Consider the following 20532-nt stretch of genomic DNA (forward strand, 5'->3'; position numbering starts at 1 on the left):
CTATTGCTGAGGCCATTGGGATGATTCAGGCCTGCCAAGTGGAGAGTGGAGGCCCTGGAGAAAGGGGGCATTTAAAGGGTAAAGTGTGGGAAAGAAATCCACGAAGAGAAGAACAGCAGAACAGTTGGGAGAAAACTGGCGGAGACTTGTGTGAACAAAGAGACATCTATAACCTTACTTGAGAGGGATATGAACATTGACTAAAAGGAGCATAATGAAAATGGACAGGGAGGAAAAAAACAAGAGCTCAAGGCCCCATAATTGCTAGGACTATGGGGAAAAATATAAGAAGCACTATAGTTAGTCTTTAAAAATATGTGTTGTGGGAGGAGGGGTACAAAAGGGAGGGGGCAAATGTATACCTATGGCCGATGCGTGTTGATGTATGGCAAAAAGCCATCACAATATTGCAAAGTAATTATCCAGCAGTTAAAAGTAAAATGTGTGTGTGTGTGTACGTATGTATATATGTACACACACACTTCTACCTTGGTTTTTAAAAATTATTTAAGTAGACAAAAATCAACAGGGAAAAACATTCCACAGAGAAGAAAATATTTGGCCGTGTCAAAAGCTGTCTGGGGTGGGAGAGAACTGCCTAGTAATCATAAACAAGGACTGAATATGTACATTGGCTTTGGCGTGTGCAGCCACCAACAGAGTGAGCAAGACGAGTCTCAGTGCCATGGTGAGGGCCGCAGAAGACGTAGAGCTTGGAATGGCAGAGAAATAATCAATGTTGGGACTTCTTCAAGAAACGTGACTTATAAATAAAAAAGAAAGCATATCAGAGGGCAGTTCAGGATCATGAGCAAGTTTCAGGCGAGGGTTATTTTTGTTTTTTCGATGGATGTTTTTTGCCTTGCTACTTTGATAGGCCTTGGTTGTTCTTGGTTTCAAAAGTTGTTTAGAAAGTTCCTCTCACCTGAATATCAGAAGAGATTAAACCATCTTGGTTTTTTCTGCCTTTTTTTTTTTTTTAAGTTAAAAAAAAAAGTTTAATCCATCTGGAATTCCTTTTGATATCAAGAGTGAAGACTCCATACCAGCTCTTCTAATGATTTAGCTAATTACTTCAATACTTGAATCTAATGATTTGAAACATCATTTTTATAATATATTGAAATCCCATGAATACCTCCATATGTTCTTGAAATTTATTCTATTTAATTTGTACTGTCTATTAATGCACTAGTTTTGAATTGTTTCCATTGCCATAGCTTTATAATATACATTAATATCTGTTAGAGGTGGTCTTATTTTATCCTTTTGCAGAAATGTCCCTAACACTGTTACTTTAAACATCCCTCCACATTATTTCACTTGGGTACTTGTATACATTTTGTGAAGAACTTTAGCCTCAACTTTCAGCTTTTGTTCCTTAAATCCACTTGGAAGTATTAACTAAATTTGCATTCAAATTCTAAATTTTATCTTTGGGGAAGGAATTTAATATGTCCCCAAACTTGAATCTTTCCAATTAAGAGTATGGTGTATCATACCATTCATTCATCATTACTTGTTTTTCTCTATTTTTAAGTCAGTTATCATACCATCTTAACATTTCTCACTAATTTATTTCTAAGTAGTCTGTGCCTTTGTTCTCATTATAAACTGTGTTTTTCTCTTTTGGATTTTTAACTGGATTTGTTGCTAATAAAGTGCTAATTTCTGACTTCTCTTGAGTATGAAGGGGACCTGGCAGCATGGGGCCCTCATTCCAATATGGTACCTTTCATTAGGACATCCACTTGCCACTTTGCCAGTTACTGTACCCATGCCACACATTTCTGTTACTTGCCTGGCCCCTGGAGGCAGATGAGTTCCTTTAGGGTTGGGTGAGTCATGGGTGTTGGCATCACTGTGGGTGCCACGCTCTGTGATGTCCCCAGCTGTGGTCCTTGCCTGTCTGATTTCCCTGAATACAGTGGCACCTGCCTGGCCTGTAGATCCGCCAAGTCTTTCCAACCCTGACTGCTTTTCTGCAATACATTCTGGCCTCTCAGATCAGAAGCAAATGTCAGCTTCTCCTACCCAGCTATACCTCCACAGTCTTGCCCTTCTTGGCCAGAGTGGTCCATGCCCCTTGGCTGAGCAGTAGTCCTAAAGGGGCTGCAAATTTTCCTCTCATCCACTGTCTCGGTTACAAATACCTATGGTAGTTTACTTCAAAGGTCTGCCAGTTAGATCCCTGGCCTTATCACAGCTCACTGCTCCCTCCCTGTGGTCCAGCCCCTCTGCCCCCCCGCCCCGCCCCCACCCTGATCTCTGCTGCCCACCTATAGCAAAGCCACATAGGTTTCAGACAAAGAGAAAAGAATCTCTAAGCCACCAGCATAATTTTAACTTACTGGGACCACACACACTGCCACAATATCAAAATAAAAGCTCCTGAAGGATTATATTTTGACTTATTAAGACACTTATTGCATACATTTCCATGATTTGTAGTATCACAAATTCTCAGAGTGTGCCGCCCTTGCATTCACAGACTCAGGGGAACTTGCTCATTTGCCTATTTTCCGTATATTTCCTCCAACATTCTCTAAACATTCTCCCAAAGGTACATTTCTTATTTCTTTTTAACTTTAGATATTTCCACAATATCCCTTTTCTTTCTTTTTCTTTTTTTTTTAATCCTAAATCACAAATCCTCTCCCAACATTCTATTTCTACACTGGGAATGAATAATTTACTTAAAGTGCCCCAGGTTTATTGCCAACAAGTAATTGTGGTTGATTAAAGATTTTTAAATATGTTATTCCTATTGTGTATATTTGTGAAGTAAACAGGCTATATTTAGACTTCTTTCCAGAGACTTTATATTTGTCTTTTGTTTTGATTCTTTCACTGTTGAACATTATTATTACCATGAAAGTCTTTTCTCTTTGGGATTGAGTTCACTGTTTGCCTTTCTCTTTATAAGAGTAAAGGAATACGTGTTGTCCTTCCATCCATCCACCACTCCATGATGTGTGTCCGTTCCATTGACAGTTATTCAGTTTGGGTTCGTCACCTTATTTGTGGCCTCTTTTCCACTGGCCCCTCTGTTGGCTCTGGTGAACAATATATTGGAAATAAGAGTGGACGCGTGGAAACTGACTACCCAGTATAGACGCATGGTGCCAGAAAAAGCCCAGGACATCGGAGCATGGCAGCCCATCATGCAAGGAATAGCAATTCTGGCTGTGGTGACCAATGTGAGTAAATAGGCTTCGCAGGGTAAAAACCTTGAAAAGTCCAAAACTGCATTAGTGTTGCTGCCTAAGGAATCCAGTGTTTGGTATTTCATAATGTGGAGGAAGACGCTAATACTTTCAATCACATGAACAACATAGTTGCTGTAAATGTAATTGTTATTATTTTTTAATATATTTTGTTTATAATTATTGTTGGTGACTTACAAGACCTCTTACAGAGGCCGTTGCTAACAATAGTGACTATTATGCTTTTGTTGCTCATTTATTAGTTTTATTCAATAGAAGCATGGTAATAGTATTAACAGTAGGTACTAACTCTTTTAATCCTCGCATGACTATAAAAGGAATTATCAAATAGTACTTTTATAATGGAAATAGAAATCTATCCATTTAGAGTTTGTAGACCCTAAAATAAGAACAGTCATTCCACCATATTTTACTGTATATTCCAAATTATCAATTTAAACTAGTAACTACTTGATGAAGAAGTATGTGCTTTGTGCATTCCCCGTCATTCCTTACCTTCCTTGTGTCATGGGACAGAGGTTCTTCAAGGAAGTGGACTTAGGACAGGTTCCAACTCTCCTCCTCGCCCCACCCTTGGTCTTCGCTGTCCAGTGTTAGTCATTAGCTAAGCACCTTCGTGTCCTGCATGTGTCTGAGTGATGAGGGAATAGAACTCACTTGTTGCAGTCTGTACTGATTATGGACCAGTCTGAACAGTCTGTCTACTTCCCTACTGCTGCCCCCACAGGTCGGCAGGGAGCTGTCAAGCAGAGCAGTTCGCAGTGCCAGCCCATCAGGGAACCTCCTTCCCCAGAAATATCCAGACACTCAAGGTTATTTCCTGCCTTATTCCACTGCCAATTTCACTCCCAGGTTAACAAAATAATATTCCAGTTTTAACTTCTTAATCAAGTCCCACTTGCCTTGAGTCCCCTGCCTTTTCCCACAAACCCTTGTAGAAAGAGAAAAGAGTCTGGCAGTGCCTGTGAGTCAGGCTCCCGGCTGAGGGGCGTCTGCCCAGACCTTAACACTTCGGAGCTTCATTTTACAATTTGTAGATTGAATAATTTCCTGTCACATATTTTCAGACTATTATATACCACAAAGGGGGTATGGGGAATTCAGTGAGTCAGTGCATGGGATGCACAGAGCCTGGTCCTTGGGATATTAGCAGCTACTCTTGTTAGTCACCCCTGGAGGAGGGCACGACAAGCCACTCCAGTATTCTTGCCTGGAGAATTCCATGGACAGAGGAGCCTAGTGGGCTACAGTTCATAGGGTCGCAAAGAGGCAGACACAACTGAAGTGATTTAGCACACATGCATGCACACACTCTGTTATCATCTTCATCACACAGCATCATTTACAGCAACTCCATAAGCTTTGCCAGGTGTCGAAACTAGAGGCACAAGAATTTTACAATATGTCACTGTCTAGACCATGGTCACAGTTTTACACAATAAGTTATGTGGAACCCAGCTTTCACCCCCCAAGAACCCTCAGTTTATTTGGATCACTTGCTGTCTCTCCTTTTTGGAGAAAGTTGGCAAATCACACACACAAAAACAACTGTGAGGTTATATCCATCTCCATTCACCCAAATAGCCCCCACCTTCAGCATCCACCACGCTGCAAAACAGGCTGATGTTCAGAAATACGACAGTGAGGCCTTTCAAGCTCCACAGTCAGAAAAGTATGAGTCTGTCATGTTCAATATACTATATGACATGAAGCCAGGCTGGAACGTGGAGTTACGTGCTTTAAGGAAATTTTTAGCAACAGGGTTTGGAACTAAAAGGTTTTTGTTTGACCTTCAGCTAACCAGAAAATTCAATTGACTCCTACTCCCCATTACTCAAGCATCCTGTCTTAATTGTATGAGGCACCTTTTCCTCGTCAACCAAGCATGGCTCCTCACCATTAATGCAGATGGAATATTGGCTGTATCTTCAAGGCTGCTCTACCTGCATGTGTGGGTGAGCACACATGTACCCACTGATTGGTTCTACTGGTTCTCATCCAGTAGTTGTTTGTTCTTATAATTCAGGTGCTGGCTTATTATACACTAGAAAAATTGTTTATTCAATTATCAGTTAAACTATAGTGACTAGCGTTAGTTGGTCAGTCATGTCCAACTCTTTGCGAACCCATGGACTGTAGCCCACTAGGCTTCTCTGCCCATGGAATTCTCCAGGCAAGAATACTGGAATGGGTTGCCATTCCCTTCTTCAGGGGATCTTCCCGACTCAGGGGTTGAACTCAGGTCTCCCGCATTGCAGGCAGGTTCTTAACCATCTGAGCTACCAGGGAAGCCTAATTAAACTATGGACAGTCCTTTTTTCCATATTAAGGTGCTAGAGATTCCAAGGTGCAGGTCCGCTTGCATATAATTCTATAAGAATTAAACATGTATTTTATCCCCTCACATACCTAATTTGTGCCTTCCCAACCTCACATGCTCAGTAACAGCTAGCTTTCCATAATAGGGGAACTTTTAGGAAGGAGGAAGAAGAGAACAGCTCCTCAGGATTTGAAAGGGCATCAGGCCAGAGTTTGGTATAAAATCATTCATTTTAAAGCTGCTGGTTCAATAAATAAGCTGAATTGACATTGTTGTGTCATGCCAGAGCATCTGCTATTGACGACCAATTTTAATTTATTTTGATATAAATGGAAAATTGTGTTTGGAACAGCATGGGAAATGAAGCACACTGCATTTATTTGTGCTCCTGCAATGTGTCTTAGAGCAGCTGATTCAGGAGGAAAAAGTATCTTGTCAAAAGACAATAGAATTATCTTCCGTATTGGAATTTGCATAGCTTCTTGAAGCACATCTGCAGGTGATTCTGTAAAAAGCTCTAGTTGAGTTAAATGATAACAGGAAATTTTAATCTATTGAACTCTGGGAAAAGTAAAATAGTGTTGCCTTACAGCACCACCACCATCACCAACAGGCAAGAATACACACCCAGAGAGACTTTACATCAGAGGAAATGACAAAGCTGGTTCTGGTAGGGGAAATTTTGCAATAGAAAAGCCCCTCAGTTGTTTTTCTTGCTTTGCATGAGATCTTTGTTGGCTTGTGGTCTCACTGTGTCTAAACCATATGTTCAGATGAATACTGTTAAAATCGTGTTGTGCAAAACATGTCTGTTCTTCTGCTTCAGAAATGACTGAAACATCTAGCTTTGTTTACTCACATAGAATTTGGATTGAAGCATATTCATTACTTTCTCCTTCTGTGACACCAGTGTTACATGTTGGAGAGTTTGAAGCCCAAATTTGAACTCTGGAGAGAATTCATGTAATTAATAATAGCTTTAGATCCTAATGAAAGTCTTCCTGACACAGATTCAGATTTAAGACTGATCCATATTTATTCCTTTAATCTGGAAACACACTAAACTCTCTTAAAGTTTTTTGATAACTATAATCTTTCTGTCTTTATCCATTTAACCTTTTGGAAGTTGAAAGGCTTAGACACTAAGTCTAACAAAATAGATATCATTGCTTGATTATGTGAATAGAACAATCCCAACACAGTTTCTTGCTACTATATTTTATTGAATAGTAAAGAATTCTTGCTCTCTAATGAAGCAACAGACATAAGTATATACTGAAAGTTTAAATCAGACTGTGGGGTTGAGTTATCTCAACAAGTCAAGATACTATAGGGGAGAAAGTATAAATTTGAAGGAAAATATTTGTTATCAGTTAGTATTCTATTTTTAAGAGACAGTGATTAAAAAAGCAATTTTTATCAATTATTTATCTACAAAGGAATCATATAAAGCCAGATTATTTCCATAATATTGATCTTAGTATTTCACATGCAAAAGGACTTTCTAAATCATAAAAATTAAATTATATCAAGTAGTGCTCCAGGGTTGATTGAATTTTATTATATTCTATTTTAAAAAATATATTACATGTAACATATGCAAGTGGCTCTCGAGTTATCCACAATACCCTAGTCTACAATTATTCTTACTGTACTTAAGATACATAATAGGCAACTATCAGGGCTTTGCTTTTGAACTGCAGGTGAACTGCTGGACATTCCCTTCAAAGACCAAAAGCAAACAAACTACTTTAAAGCAGCTGCTCGAAAGTTTTAGGACATTCACTACTTATATCCATTTGACAATTCCTGAATTTTTAATTTAAAACACTCAACTGATGAAAATGTAATTTTGGCATGTCTGTTAACCCTAGCTATAAAGGCTCTAAATTAATACCCTCTCTACCATTTTCTTCCAACACAGGCCATGATCATTGCATTCACATCAGACATGATCCCCCGCCTGGTGTATTACTGGTCCTTCTCCATCCCGCCATATGGGGACCACCTAGACTACTCAATGGAAGGATACATCAACATAAGCCTCTCCATCTTCAATACTGCCGACTTCAAAAGCGGAGTCAAGGAAAACCCATACGCTGGGTCTAAATATGACACGTGCAGGCAAGTTCTACTTCCAAGTGTTTAAAAATACATGTCTTCTTTTTCATTGTAATATCATTCTATTTGGTATTTAAGTGAAGTTGCTAGATTTCTTTTTTCCTCGCTTTCTTTTCAATCAGACTTAAAAAAGTATAAAATATAAAAGTTACTATAGATTAAGATTAGAACTTTCAAGCCAAACCTTAGGCATCTCCCTTAGGCAGCAAATCTCTAGCTTTCCACCTGTAACCTATTAGACCTGGAAGTTTAATTACTCTTTAGAATTATGTAAAGTAAGAGTAAGCAGATGCAATGTGTGATTCTGAAGAGGCTTTGCTATGTGTAATCTAGAAACATTTATTTGGGGCTTATTTATGGTTTTTTCATTGTGTTGTTGAGAATGTGAATAGGAGACAGCTTTGAGGAGTTTAAATTTTAAAGTCTTGATTGTATTAAAGGCAGGATTGTATTTTATTTTTTACAAATTGTAAAGTATACCTATAACTTTTTAAAAGATTTGTTTGCTTATTTTTGGCTGTGCTGGACCGTCATTGCTGCTGCTGGACTTTCTGTAGCTGCAGCGAATGGTGGCTACTCCTTGTGGTGTGCAGGCTTCTCGTGGTGGTGGCTTGTCTTATTGCAGAGCACCGTCTCAGACATTGCGGTGCAGGGACTTAGCTGCTCCATGGCATGTGGGATCTTTCTGGACCAGGGATTGAACCCGTGTCTCCTGCATTGGCAGGCAGATTTTTAACCACTGTACCACCAGGGAAACCCCCATAAGGCACGATGTTAAAATGAGAGTTTCAAATGATTACCGAAAGACTTATTCGGGGGAAAGTCTTACATCTTAGAAATTAAGAAACTCCGAGAGTTCCAAAAAGCAAGATATTTCAGTTGTTACAACTAATATTTTATTCAACCACAACCTGACGGTACTGAATGATGACAAAATAGTATCATCACTTAACAAAGCAATACAGAGACAAAAACAGTTGATACCTCAGCCCAGCCTAGCAGTGTTCTCTAAAAGTATTCCAAAGCTCTCTGCATTGATTTTAATGGCTGATAAGATCAACTGTGGACAGTGTACATCAACTAAGTTATTAATTGATAAGTTTGTTGACTGTATGGTATCGTAGTTTTGTTTTTTTCAATCAAAGTCTAAAACCTAAAGAGACTTTAAAATTTAAACTCCTCAAAGCTGTCTCCTATTCACATTCTCTACAACACAATGAAAAAACCATAAATAAGCCCCAAATAAATGTTTCTAGATTACACATAGCAAAGCCTCTTCAGAATCACACATTGCATCTGGCTTACTCTTACTTTACATAATTCTAAAGAGTAATTAAACTTCCAGGTCTAATAGGTTACAGGTGGAAAGCTAGAGATTTGCTGCCTAAGGGAGATACACTCAAGCAATAGCATATGATGTCTGACAACAAGGAAATTAGGTAAGAAAACTATAAAAAATAGGTAATATTCTCTGTAGCATGTTTCTGAAAATATGGTAATTTGTTTTAGTTACACTCTTTTGAGGAAGCAGGGATAAATTTTGATATTTCTGTTCTTTTTTTACAAAGATGGAAACCATCATTACCATCTTGTAAGTTACATGAAATATTACTAGAGTAGTTATTTCAGGGTTTTGTCATCAAATTAAACTCCCAGAGAAAATCTGGGCATTCCCCGGTAGCCTCAGGGTCATGATGCAGGGCTTTCATTGCCGTGGTCCCAGGCTTAGTCTCTGGCCAGGGAACTGAGACTCCACATGGCATGGCCAAAAAAAAAAAAACAAACCCAGAAACCCTTGGAGAAAATTTATGAGATGACCAATTTAAAAGAGTGTTGCATTAAGTATGACCTTTTTAATGGGCCCTTGTTTACTTTTGATTAGAAAAAATGATCTCCTTAAATGCCCCCATCTTTTTTCCAGGTATCGTGATTTCCGGTACCCTCCTGGACACCCACAAGAGTATAAACACAACATCTATTATTGGCATGTGATTGCAGCCAAGCTGGCTTTTATCATTGTCATGGAGGTAAGAAAAGTTCACTTTGAAATAGTTTATAAGGCAGTGTTTTTGCAGACCATTTATTAACTTTTAAGTGTTGTCACTTCTGACTTAAAATACATAATATGTCTTATCTCTTGCTAATAATTATTTCTATAACATTTGTTATATTTGACCTGAGAATACCCATAATGCTTTCAGTAATTAAATAAAGTTGGTTATCTGCTGTAAAGTTAAAAACATGTGGGCTTGCTGCTGCTGCTAAGTCAATCCAGTCGTGTCCGACTCTGTGCGACCCCATAGACCGCAGCCCACCAGGCTCCCCTGTCCCTGGGATTCTCCAGGCAAGAACACTGGAGTGGGTTGCCATTTCCTTCTCCAATGCATAAAAGTGAAAAGTGAAAGTGAAGTCACTCAGTTGTGTCCGACTCTTAGCGACCCCATGGACTGCAGCCTACTAGGCTCCTCCATCCATGGGATTTTCCAGGCAAGAGTACTGGAGTGGGCTGCCATTGCCTTCTCTGGCATGTGGGCTTAGGGAGATTCAATTCCTTTCAGTTCAGTATTAATTGAAGGCCTTTTTATTTGGGGAACTGGGCTCCGTATTAGGCTATGAAGAAGTTTATTCAAGATAAGTAAGATATCTTCCTGGAGAAACTTTTATGGCTATAATAGTTTATTTGTATTGCATTTTCACACTAAACCTTCTTAGAATAGTTTTTTACATCCCTGAAATGTACCAGCTCTGAAAAATACTAAGGCAGCTATTCAATTTGAAATTGATCTAGCCAACTTTACTTCTTACACTGAGTGAATAACTACTACTAAATTCTAAAGGTTCAGAAGTTATTTGATTGGTGTGGTCAGTTAGGATTTCGTTTAACTGCAAGAAACAGAAAAACCCATCTACAGTGGCTTAAACAAGTAAGAGTTGATTTTTTTTCCCACATAGCAGATTTCACTGGAAGCAGGTGGGTACTCCTGGATCAACTCCAAATCCCTGGTGTAAGGAATGTATCTGTCTTCTGTAGGCTTACTTTCATTATATGTCACTCTGTGGTTGTAATATGACTACCACAACTCCAAATAACACATTTATGTTCTAGGCAGGAAGAAGGAAAAAGGGTGATGCTAGCCATACCTGTTCCTATGTTAGGAAAGAAAAAGTTTTGCCAGAAGCCCCTGGAGCAGACCTTCACCTGCATCTCACTGACTAGAACTAAGCGCATGGTTCCTCTTAGCAGCTAAACAGGCTGAAACAGGAGGTATTTGGTTTGGGGACAGGCTACTTGGCTTAGATAATTTTTCTAGTATTTTTTTAAATAGTTATCAAAAATTAACTGAGGAAAGTAGTTCATTAGTTTACTGTATCACAAGTAGAGTGCAGTGTCTGATATGTTGACAAGAGTTACTAGTTTATATTCAAATATGTAGTTGCCAGTGTTTAGACGGCTCCATTTGATATCATGATGGACTGGATACTGTGAGGGGCCATCTCACTATAAAACATTTAGAACCAGCTAGAAACATAATTTCCTTTGCAGTTTTAAGCTTACTAGAAGGAAAGAGAATATAAAAAGAGGAAAAAAAGATAATGGCTTAAGATAGAGTAGTGAGCACCTCTGAAGTCCAGGAGTGCTCTGAGAACAAGTTCTGTTATTAGGCCTCCAACTAAAGGTTCAAAGAGACCAAGCCTTGGGTCAGAGTGAGCCAGAAGAGCTGAACTTCAGACCCTTAGATTCAGCCAGGGACCACACAAAAGGCTAGATTTGTCTCAGAGCAGATGGAAATGTACATCTTCTCTGAAGAAAAGTATCCTTAATTTAGACCTCAGTTTTTTTCCCCAGATTGGGATAAGCAAATATGAACTAATTATCAACGATTAACAATGACAAAGGGAAAAATTTAAATAATAAAATGAATGAGATTTAGCCAATAAAATCTGAGAAAACTGATTGGGACTCTCAGTAACTCTTAAGAGTTTGAATTATCAGATAAGGAATATATATTAACTGTATATGAAAACGTTTAAATAAATGACCAAGCCAAAATGAACAATAAGAAACTATAAAAAATTACAAGGCAATTTTGGAAAGTAATTAAATAGAACTTTTAGAAATATAGATAGTTGTTGAAATGAAAATATTCACATACAGATAAAACAGAAGTTTCAGTTCAGTTCAGTTCAGTCGCTCAGTCATGTCCGACTCTTTGCGACCCCATGAATCACAGCACGCCAGGCCTCCCTGTCCATCACCATCTCCCGGAGTTCACTCAAACTCAGGTCCATTGAGTCGGTGATGCCATCCAGCCATCTCATCCTCTGTCGTCCCCTTCTCCTCCTGCCCCCAATCCCTCCCAGCATCAGAGTTTTTTCCAATGAGTCAACTCCGCATGAGGTGGCCAAAGAACCGGAGTTTCAGCTTCAGCATCATTCCCTCCAAAGAACACCCAGGGCTGATCTCCTTCAGAATGGACTGGTTGGATCTCCTTGCAGTCCAAGGGACTCTTCAAGAGTCTTCTCCAACACCACAGTTCAAAAGCATCAATTCTTCTGTGCTCAGCTTGAGAGAATTAGTGAAATGAAAGACCGATCTGAAAAAAATTGTCACTAGCACATCACAGAAAGATACGGAAATACAAAAAAAGAAGTTAAGACAGAAGGAGAAAAGCTAACTTTCAAAAAAAGGATAATGGAGAAGTACTAACTGAAGAAGCCCACATTTATTTTGCATGCATTGTAAGGAAAACACATCACACCTATGAGAAGATCTTATGTAACCAGAGAAAAAAAGATGACAAAGAAAGTTCAGGTTAGAATGAGAGTAGACTTTTTAACAACAGCATAGAAGCCAGAAGAGAGGGGTCTAATATCTTCAAAATGCTAAAGATGGTAACGTAAACTCCAGTGATAGCAAAACTTTGAGTAACTGGAAAATTTGACCACAGTGAAAACACCAGGCCAGGCTTTCTAGGAGAATGATACCAAACTTTCTACAATACTTTATTTCAATCTTATACAAACTCCTCCAGAGATCAGGTGGAAAGTTAGAGGAAATACTCTCCATCTCCTTTTAGATACTAGAATCAGACAATAGAATGAGAAAGGGAAATTATAAGTTAGTCTTACTCAATACATAAAATGCAAAGGTCTTTTTAAAATGTGCAGACTGAATCTAGCAACATATTTTCAAAAGATAACATCATACCACATTGGCTTTGTCCCAGAAACACAAGCGTGGTTTAATAGAAAATACTCATATCCATAAATATTACCTACCTCAGAAATAAATGGGGGGAAATAAACCTAACTAAATCTCTTTCTGACTTCAGTTTTTGCCTTATTACTACTATATGATTTCTATCATTCACACTCACTAATCTCTCTCTCATCTCAAAATACTCATTTTTCACACCACCTAACTTAAAGAAACATTTGACACAACTGATCACTCCTCCTTGAAAGTCTTCCTCACTTGGCTCCCAGGAACACACATGTTTTGCCTTCCCTCCTACCTCACTAGGCAGTCCCATTTTTAGCTTCTTTGCCAGCCCTTCCTTTTCTTCTTAATGATCCTGGAGCTCATTCCTTGGTTGTCTTTTCTCTTTACTCACAGCCTTGGTGATTTCATGCAGTCTGCAGACTTTAAGTGCTATCTGTATGCCTGTGATTCATTAATGGATATCCCGGGAAAACCTCTCTACTGAGTTCAACCCATCAATCCAACTGCATACTTGACCTTTCTGCATGGATATCTAACAGATACCTCAAATCTACTGCCCTAGATTCCCATATTTTCTTAAATCCACTCAATATTCTCCCCCTACCCTGCTCTAAATCTGTTCTGTCCACAGTTTCTGCCCCTCCCCTCAATTATGGCAGTTCATCTGAACAGTTGCTCAGGCCAGAATTCTTGAAGCCCCGCTTGTTTTCTCTCTGTCACTTATTTCACATCCAATCCTGTTAGCTTTTGCTTTGAAATATGTCACAAATCTGACCACTTCTTACCAGCTTTGCAGCTGCCCCCAAGTTGGAGCCACCATCATTTCTTGCTCAAATTAGGGCAGCAGTCTACTAATTGGACTCCCTGTTGTCTTCACAGCTCACTTCAAGTAAAAGCCAAAGTCCTTATAATAGCATTCAAAGCCCAGCACAATCTAGCCACGCTCTGTTACTTCCCTGATGGTAACTCACTCAGCCTCCCTGGAATACACCCAGTAGGCTTCCCCCATGTGGACTCTGTGCTAGGTATTCCCTCTGCCTAAAATGTCTTTTCTCCTGATGTTTAACTTCCTAACTTCCTTAAAGTCTTTGCTCAGTGAGGCTTGTCTAAACTGATCTACATAAAATCTATATAAATTTTATCTCCCACCATAACACTCTTCATAACTGTTACTCTGCTTTACTTAGCTTATATCTCTTGTTTTCCCCATAGTTCTTACACATTTTAAGGCTATGTGTAATTTATTTGTTCTTAATTATGTCTATTCTGTATTATCTCTGTCCTCTTGCTAGGTTAGGGTTTTTGAATGGTGCATAAATAAAAAGGTTTTCAAGCTCATTAGTCATCAGGGAAATGTGAGGAAAGCTCAAAGTGAAATAAAGTTCATTGCATAGTCATCATGTTCATTTGAAAAAAAAAGAAGTGATGATAATAAGTGCAGACAACAGTGCAGAGTGACTGAAATCACCACACACTGCTGGCGGTAGTGCCACTGTTGTGGAAATATTTGGTACCATCTTGTAAAATCGAACATTCATGTAACGTAGGGTCTCAGCAGTTGCACCCCAGCTGCCGCTCTTGAGAAACTCTCACAGGTATTCTCCAGAATCCAAGTGTGTGAGTGTTCCCAACATCATTGTTTCTAATCCAAAACCTAGGAACTAGACCAATACCTTTTGATAGCGGAACAAATAAAGTATTTTTGCACAGTGGCATGTTATAAAGAAGTGAAAATGGACTATAGTTATACATAGTAACTTTGATGAATCTTAAAAATTAACTTTGAATAGAAAAAAGCAATTTTCAAAAGATTATACCATACAGTACCATTACTGTTTTCATAAGGCTTAAAGTGAGTAAAACTAAACAAGATGTTCTTTGGGGGATATATACATACTTTGTTAAACTATTCAAAAATAAATGAAAATGATCTACATATACTCAGATAGATAGGTTAGTGTTTACCTTTGGGGATGAGGCCTGGGAAGAAGACAGGAAAGAAACACACATAAAAATGTCATAACATCATCTGTGCCATGGTGAACGTTCTAGATGTTAGGGAGATATATTCTTCTCTACATAGCAAATAGTATGGTTGAAATTTATGAAGTAACAAAATGTAGATCCATGGCAGAACCGCACCATGGAGGTAGAGCTTGAACACCTACCACCCTGCCTGATACACTGCTGTAACGACCGGCAAAAATAAATGGAAGAGACTCTGTGTTCCCCTCCATCTCTTTGTGACTGACTGACATTTTTTTTTCTCTCCCTCAGCATATCATCTATTCTGTGAAGTTCTTCATTTCATATACAATTCCAGATGTATCAAAAAGCACGAAGAGCAAGATCAAGAGAGAAAAATACCTAACCCAGAAGCTTCTTCATGAGAATCACCTCAAAGACATGACCAAAAATATAGGAGTCATAGCTGAGAAGATGATAGGAGCAGTCGTAGATAACAATTTACGACCAAAATCCGATTAAGAGCTTTATGTTCTGAGAAGCACTTTAAAGAATTTAGCTCTGTCAAAATTTACTATGAATCACTAATGAGAATGTTTAAGTTAAATCACTTTGGCAAATAGGAGTCTTAACTATTGCCATTTTCATGCAGATTATTTTTCAGTTTCAGCTAGTGATGCAGGAACTGGAAAATGTAAAATTGAGTTGAAGAAGGGCATAAAACTAATCACCAGAAAGACCAAAAATGTTACTTTTTGGGATAAATTGGAATTTTAATCATACACAGGAATTCTCTTCATGTGCTTAAAAAAACAACATCTAGCAAAGCAGAGTGGAGTTTTTTCCTCATCTGATTATTTTCATTCCTTTCTGTTCTGAAGCACATGATCTTTTTTTATTTTTAGGCACTGTTTTGTTTCTTCACTCTTGCTAGACCTGTTCCAGAGTTATCCTTCCATTACAGTACCATCATTAAAGGCTAGACATGCTAGCTCTTGTGTGATTAAAAATATCTAACACAGAATTCAGTTTGAATGCTGTATTAAGTTGCAGATAGACCCAAGACTTTACAATATTTAGGTGTATTATCATGTTCCTATAGAAAAGGAAACCTCAGGTAATAAGAGGAAATAGTTTCAGTCTTCATCTTGGCCTATCTTTCCGTCTCGGAGAAATACTCTTAATGGATTGAAATGAAGATTGCATTTCTGAGCATATTTGTGCTATTGATCAGGATAATTAATTTACATCCAAAGATACGTCGTATCTTGAAAAAAATGAAATCAAGTGATTAAAATTACATATTTATCAACATAATGGTTTGGAAAAGATGAGCCTATCGAGTTGCCACCAGTTGCCCTTTACTGTTAGATCTAGGAAGTACAGTATTGCAAGGACCCTTGTGATTGGCTCACAGCCATCGTAACAGCACAGTGCTGCGCACGTCAAGAGAACAGCAGGTCTCCTCGATGTGACCTCACCGTGTTCCTAAGAGGGGTTCTGCACATCCTGGTGATCAGCCTACTAAAGCGTCTGCCGTAGAGAAGGTAGCTCAGCACATCCTCCCTTCTCCTTCCTTTCTGTCCAGTAACTTGTTTGTAATTGCATGTTTGCACCCGGGGAGTGTTTTTAGGGAGGGAGACGGAGAAACGGCGGGATACCCAGATTATTCCCAAACAAGAAGAGAGACTGGATTTGATTTGAATTTTCAGCCTCCTATTGAGCCAATCAGGCAATTAAGGGTCAAAAAAACCCAATTGGTTTGGTCACAAGCCCTGCTGTCAGCTGTAGGTAACTTCCTGTTGAACTCCTGTCCCACTGTGCACATCTTGCCCTCGGTTTATTCAGTTCAGCACACTTTACTGCACTTTACTGCCTTTTGGATGCCTAGCCCTCTATAGGCTCTAGAGAAGACACAGGGCCTGTATCCCTCACCAGTTACTGGTGACAGAGCAGGGCTGGGTGCAGAGAGAGCGTCTGGCACCCCGCTCTCTCTAAATGGGCCACTCGCCACCCATTACGATGCTGCTCAATGCCCAGGTGCCACAGGAGCCGAGGCACTTAGAATCCCAGCAGCGAAGAACAAGGAAACACTTTTCAGTGAGCAAATTGACGGGCTTGCTATAATAGCTGCTATGGCAGCTTCACTCCAGGTCATAGTTCTAAATGCCTGCCATGAATGTTAACAAACCACGGGGGTAAAAAAGTATTAATGTAGGATTCAGCGAAACAGTATTCTGGACTTTTGAATTGTCCCAGTGGATCAGGATCATTTCACTAACTTTCTTGATAATGTTAAGGGTATGTGTGATCAAAGAGTGCTCGTGACAGGCCACGTGAGGTCTAGTCACAGAGGGAGCGAGAAATGCATTTCTTCCCAGCGGGGAAGCATTCTCGTCCCTTCCCTGCTCACCTGGGATGCTGCTCCTGAAAGTGGTGCCTCTTCCTCTCGTATTACCTCTTCTCTTCTCTGAAGTGTAGGACTATCTCCTAGTGTTGGATTTGGCAGTTACTCGCTGTTTGTGGAACTATAAACAAGGAAATGTTCTTGCCTTATCTCCTTGTATATAAAATAGAACTTGAATTGTGCATTTCTGTTTTCATAAATCGTCTTCATAGTTCAAAATGTGCTTCTGTGGACAGGAGGGAAAAAAACCTCTATGTGTTTAAAGGCAGCAAATGTGAAGTATGACACTGCCAATACTCCCCAGATGGCCAGGTTGCAATGGAGACCTAGGGTCATCTGTGACACCGACGCTGTTCATGTAAGTCTAGTGCTGACTTGCGGGTGATGAACATGTGGGGCTGTGCCTGCAGGCACTGGTGGGCTGGATCTGTAAATGCGAGCAGAGGCAGCCCCCTGGCAAAATGGAGGGGTGTGGCAGTGGACCCATGAAGGGAAAATCTGGCCCTAGACCTGCCCCATGTTAACCACTAGAGAAATTTTACTTTGTATCCTTTTGTGATGCCTGTGAATTTTAACAGATCAAAGCATTAGACCAAAATACTCAGGAGATTTTTCTCTAAATATCCCTGATATTTTAGTTATGTCAATAGGATGGGAAAGCTTTCGTTTTTGTTTGAAAACTAAACAAAACCATCTTGCAAACTGTTTATCACTGAAAGTCTTCCCTTATAATTGCATGTGCATCTTGAATTTCAGAAAACATTAATTCACAATAGGGGAGCAGGACGTGCTCTTTGTTGAAACACTTCTTGTACCATTTTCTTGTGTCCATATTATATTTTAAGATGTTTGAAAAGTTAAAATGTATGAACAGCTTAAGTAAAACTGAAATATTCATGATGCTTTTCATACACTGTGGCATAAGATGTAAAGTTTGTAATATTTTGCAAATTTCTGTGCATTTTAATATTCTTTTTATAATTATGAGCATTTTAATAAATTCATTTTTAAAACAATACTGTGGCCTACTCTGTATGCAACTGTCATAATGTTTTTAAGAAAGCAAATGTGTATCTGTTTACCAGTTTTATGTCACTCAGATAACATGTGCACTTTTATGTGGCGTATATGTAAAATTATGTTTTTCATAACCTATACTTACTTAAAATATGATTTTTCTGGGGAAAATGGAGGGGTAGGATTTCAGTCAGGGCTTCTGCAGAAACTGCTGGGACTGAGGCCCTCATAGGGCACCAACTGGAGACCAGATGTGCCAGTGTTGCGCTGCATCAGCTAGTAGGAAGAGGTGCTTCCTGTTAAAGGTATAAAGGTGCTTCTGCATGCTAAACCCGGAGAAGGCAATAGCACCCCACTCCAGTACTCTTGCCTGGAAAATCCCATGGATGGACGGGCCTGGTAGGCTGCAGTCCATGGGGTCGAGAAGAGTCAGACACGACTGAGCGACTTCACTTTCACTTTTCACTTTGATGCATTGGAGAAGGAAATGGCAACCCACTCCAGTGTTCTTGCCTGGAGAATCCCAGGGACGGGGGAGCCTGGTGGGCTGCCATCTATGGGGTCGAGCAGAGTTGGACTCAACTGAAGCGACTTAGCAACAGCAGCAGCATTCTAAACCTGGGGCATGTCACCTGACATGAGGCAGTGTCACCCAGACAGGACACATCTCTAATAAGGCTCAGAAATGTTGTGTTTGGATCTGCTGTGGCCTTTGAGTACAGAAGGGAAAATTATGGGAAAGAATATAAAGGAATTTTTCATTAGAAAACCAACCTTTTTTTTTTAATCCTATAATACAACATAGAATCCAGATTTTAATTCATTCCATCCTTTGATTTTTTTTTTTTTTTTGGACCAGCTTAAATCTCATTAGGCTTCCAATAAAACTAAGTCAAAAAGTGTCCATAACTGGACAAACAGGGTAAAGTGTTTTCTCTGATTCTTAAATGATGCTCTTGGGACAGGTACAGATGATGTTCTTGTCCCTTCAAATATTTTAAGTCCAGTAAAGGAGCAACTAGAAATTCTTTAGAAGCACCTCCTTCTTATTTGGGGAAAATGGTGAAATCTTCAATAACTGATATCTATCTGACCCCATCAGGTACTCTGCCAGATGTTTGTTTACTTACACATGATCTCACTGCCAGCATGATTTTATTACAAGGAAATTTTAAGTAACTTTAAAAAATTATGACAGTACGTGATTTAAAAAGAAATATACATGTTCAAAGTAGACCTCATTAAACTTAAAAGCTTTTTGCACAGCAAAGGAAACTAAAGGCCAGGTGGAAAGTCAACCCTCAGAATGGGAGAAAATAATAGCAAATGAAACAACTGACAAAGGATTAATTTCCAAAATATACAAGCAGCTCATACAACTTGATACCAGAAAAACAAAAGACCCCAATCAAAAAGTGAGAAAAGACCTAAATAGACATTTCTCCAAAGAAGACATACAGATGGCTAACAACACATGAAAAGATGCTCAACATCGCTCATTATTAGAGAAATGCAAATTAAAACTACAATGACATATCACCTCACACAAGTCAGAATTCAGTTCAGTTCAGTAGACTCTGCGACCCCATGAACTGCAGCACACCAGGCATCCCTGTCTATCATCAACTCCCGGAGTTGACTCAAACTCATTGAGTCAGTGATGCCATCCAACCATCTCATCCTCTGTCATCCCCTTCTCCTCCTGCCTTCAGTCTTTCCCAGCATCAGGGTATCTTGCAATGAGTCATTCACATCCGGTGGCCAAAGTATTGGAGTTTCAGCTTCAACATCAGTCCTTCCAATGAATATTCAGGACTGATCTCCTTTAGGATGAACTGGTTGGATCTCCTTGCAGTCCAAGGGACGCTCAGAGTCTTCTCCAACACTACAGTTCAAAATCATCAATTTTTCAGGGCTCAGCTTTCTTTATATTCCAGCCCTCACATCCATACATGACTACTGGAGAAACCATAACTTTGACTAGATGGACCTTTGTTGGAAAAGTAATGACTCTGCTTTTTAATAAGCTGTCTAGCTTGGTCATAACTTTTCTTCCAAGGAGCAAGCATCTTTTAATTTAATGGCTGCAGTCATCATCTGCAGTGATTGTGGAGCCCCCAAAAATAAAAGTAGCCACTGTTTCCACTTTATATATTTCCCCATATATTTGCCATGAAGTGATATGACCAGATGCCATGATCTTAGTTTTCTGAATGTTGAGTTTTAAGCCAACTTTTTCAAGCTCTTTCAC

General features: G+C 39.2%; 1 protein-coding gene across 3 annotated transcripts in view; it reads left to right on the forward strand.

Moving 5' to 3' along the window:
- The window catches only part of ANO6 (anoctamin 6), a 236586-nt gene extending 218306 nt beyond the window's left edge, over nt 1–18280 (forward strand). For 2 of the 3 annotated variants that reach the window (XM_070370661.1, XM_070370662.1), the window contains 4 exons: nt 2995–3200; nt 7472–7671; nt 9590–9695; nt 15170–18280. In XM_070370661.1, coding sequence (XP_070226762.1) covers nt 2995–3200; nt 7472–7671; nt 9590–9695; nt 15170–15379 — 722 coding nt within the window. In that variant the 3' untranslated portion in view covers nt 15380–18280. The remainder of the gene's footprint in view (nt 1–2994; nt 3201–7471; nt 7672–9589; nt 9696–15169) is intronic. The other variant, XR_011464220.1, reaches the window with a different exon arrangement.
- The last annotated feature ends 2252 nt before the right edge of the window (nt 18281–20532 follow it).

This window comes from Bos mutus, chromosome 5 (assembly GCF_027580195.1).
Source record: "Bos mutus isolate GX-2022 chromosome 5, NWIPB_WYAK_1.1, whole genome shotgun sequence".
NCBI classification, from domain to species: domain Eukaryota; kingdom Metazoa; phylum Chordata; class Mammalia; order Artiodactyla; family Bovidae; genus Bos; species Bos mutus.